Source organism: Prunus dulcis, unplaced genomic scaffold, assembly GCF_902201215.1.
Source record: "Prunus dulcis unplaced genomic scaffold, ALMONDv2, whole genome shotgun sequence".
NCBI classification, from domain to species: domain Eukaryota; kingdom Viridiplantae; phylum Streptophyta; class Magnoliopsida; order Rosales; family Rosaceae; genus Prunus; species Prunus dulcis.
Window position 1 is genome coordinate 19903 of NW_023010333.1, and position 1381 is coordinate 21283.

General features: G+C 35.2%; 1 protein-coding gene across 1 annotated transcript in view; it reads left to right on the plus strand.

Moving 5' to 3' along the window:
- Positions 1-223, plus strand: part of LOC117613467 — a 2428-nt gene extending 2205 nt beyond the window's left edge. Inside the window, exon 2 of the mRNA XM_034342076.1 lies at positions 36-223. Within this exon, the coding sequence (XP_034197967.1) occupies positions 36-223 (188 nt within the window). The remainder of the gene's footprint in view (positions 1-35) is intronic.
- The last annotated feature ends 1158 nt before the right edge of the window (positions 224-1381 follow it).

The window sequence follows — 1381 nt, forward strand, 5'->3', positions numbered from 1 at the left end:
AAAAGCCTATGAGAGTCCTATTTTTCCTATTCCAGATATTGGAAAAGGATTGGGCAGCAATGGTTCTGCAGCTGGAGTTGTGCTTCCGCCAATTACAAAGAGGCCAGCCGGAAGACCACCAACAAAGAGGATCAAAGTTTTTGGTGAATTTAAAAGGCCATTGAAATGCAGTCGGTGCAGTGTTTCTGGGCACAATAGGAAGACTTGCAAGGCTATTATATGAACACTCCTTCTCATTTGACAATTTTTTATTTTAGATATGGTTTAGCGAATGTATAGTCAGTTTCTGCGATGCACTTTTTGCAAAAACTGTATTGAAGTTTTAGTTGCTTGTAATTGGCTACCCAGCTTCTAATTGGATATTGTGATTCTTTTTTGAAGTTAATGAAAATTATACAATTGTTTAATGAGTGGATATTCGTTTTCCACTGCCATTCAATGCTTGTTTTCAGATTTTGAACAGATTTTGTTGCAGAAACTGCATTGCAGTTTCTGTTTATTTCAGATTTTGTTGCAGAAACTGCAGTGCAGTTTCTGTTTATTTGTTGCAGATTATGAAAATTATACAATTGTTTAATGAGTGGATATTCGTTTTCGACTGCCATTCAATGCTTGTTTTCAGATTTTGAGCAGATTTTGTTGCAGAAACTGCATTGCAGTTTCTGTTTATTTCAGATTTTGTTGCAGAAACTGCAGTGCAGTTTCTGTTTATTTCAGATTTTGTTGCAGAAACTGCAGTGCAATTTCTGTTTATTTGTTGCAGTATTTTTGACCAGAAAATTCAGTGCAGTTTGTTTGTTTCCTTTTCGTTTTGTTGCATCCTGTTCCAAGATTATATTACAGTTTATATGTATAGGAAATATGTTCTCATATACCATAACTAGAAATATTTACAAACATCCACAAGAATTAAGATACATATTGCCTTGAGTTAACAAAAGGCAAATCACTAGAGACGATTAATTACACAGTTTTTGTGGTGTAGGAGTTTTGTGACATATTGTGCTCGATATTCATTCATGAATTTCTTGTCCACGCTTTTTGGAATGGGCTGTCCTTGTGCTATTTTATCCATATAGAACATGACGAACATGCCGCAATCCAATCTGCAAATGAAATACGAGATTAGTTTTTTTGCTTTTGAATGATTTCAAACTGTAATGAATAGTTGAGTAGACACAATTCTTACGAAGATACAGTTTGTTGAGCACATTCCATGTCATCCTCAAATGGAAACTGCAATGGATTTTGCATAATCCATTTGAGAGTGAGTTCTTCAGTTGGAGTCAAATCTTTTTGTACAAGTGTCGGGGGCCCTTCCTTTTGCTTCACAATTGTTGGTTTTTTTTTAGTTTCTATGAACACTCGTGCTTGAGGTCTT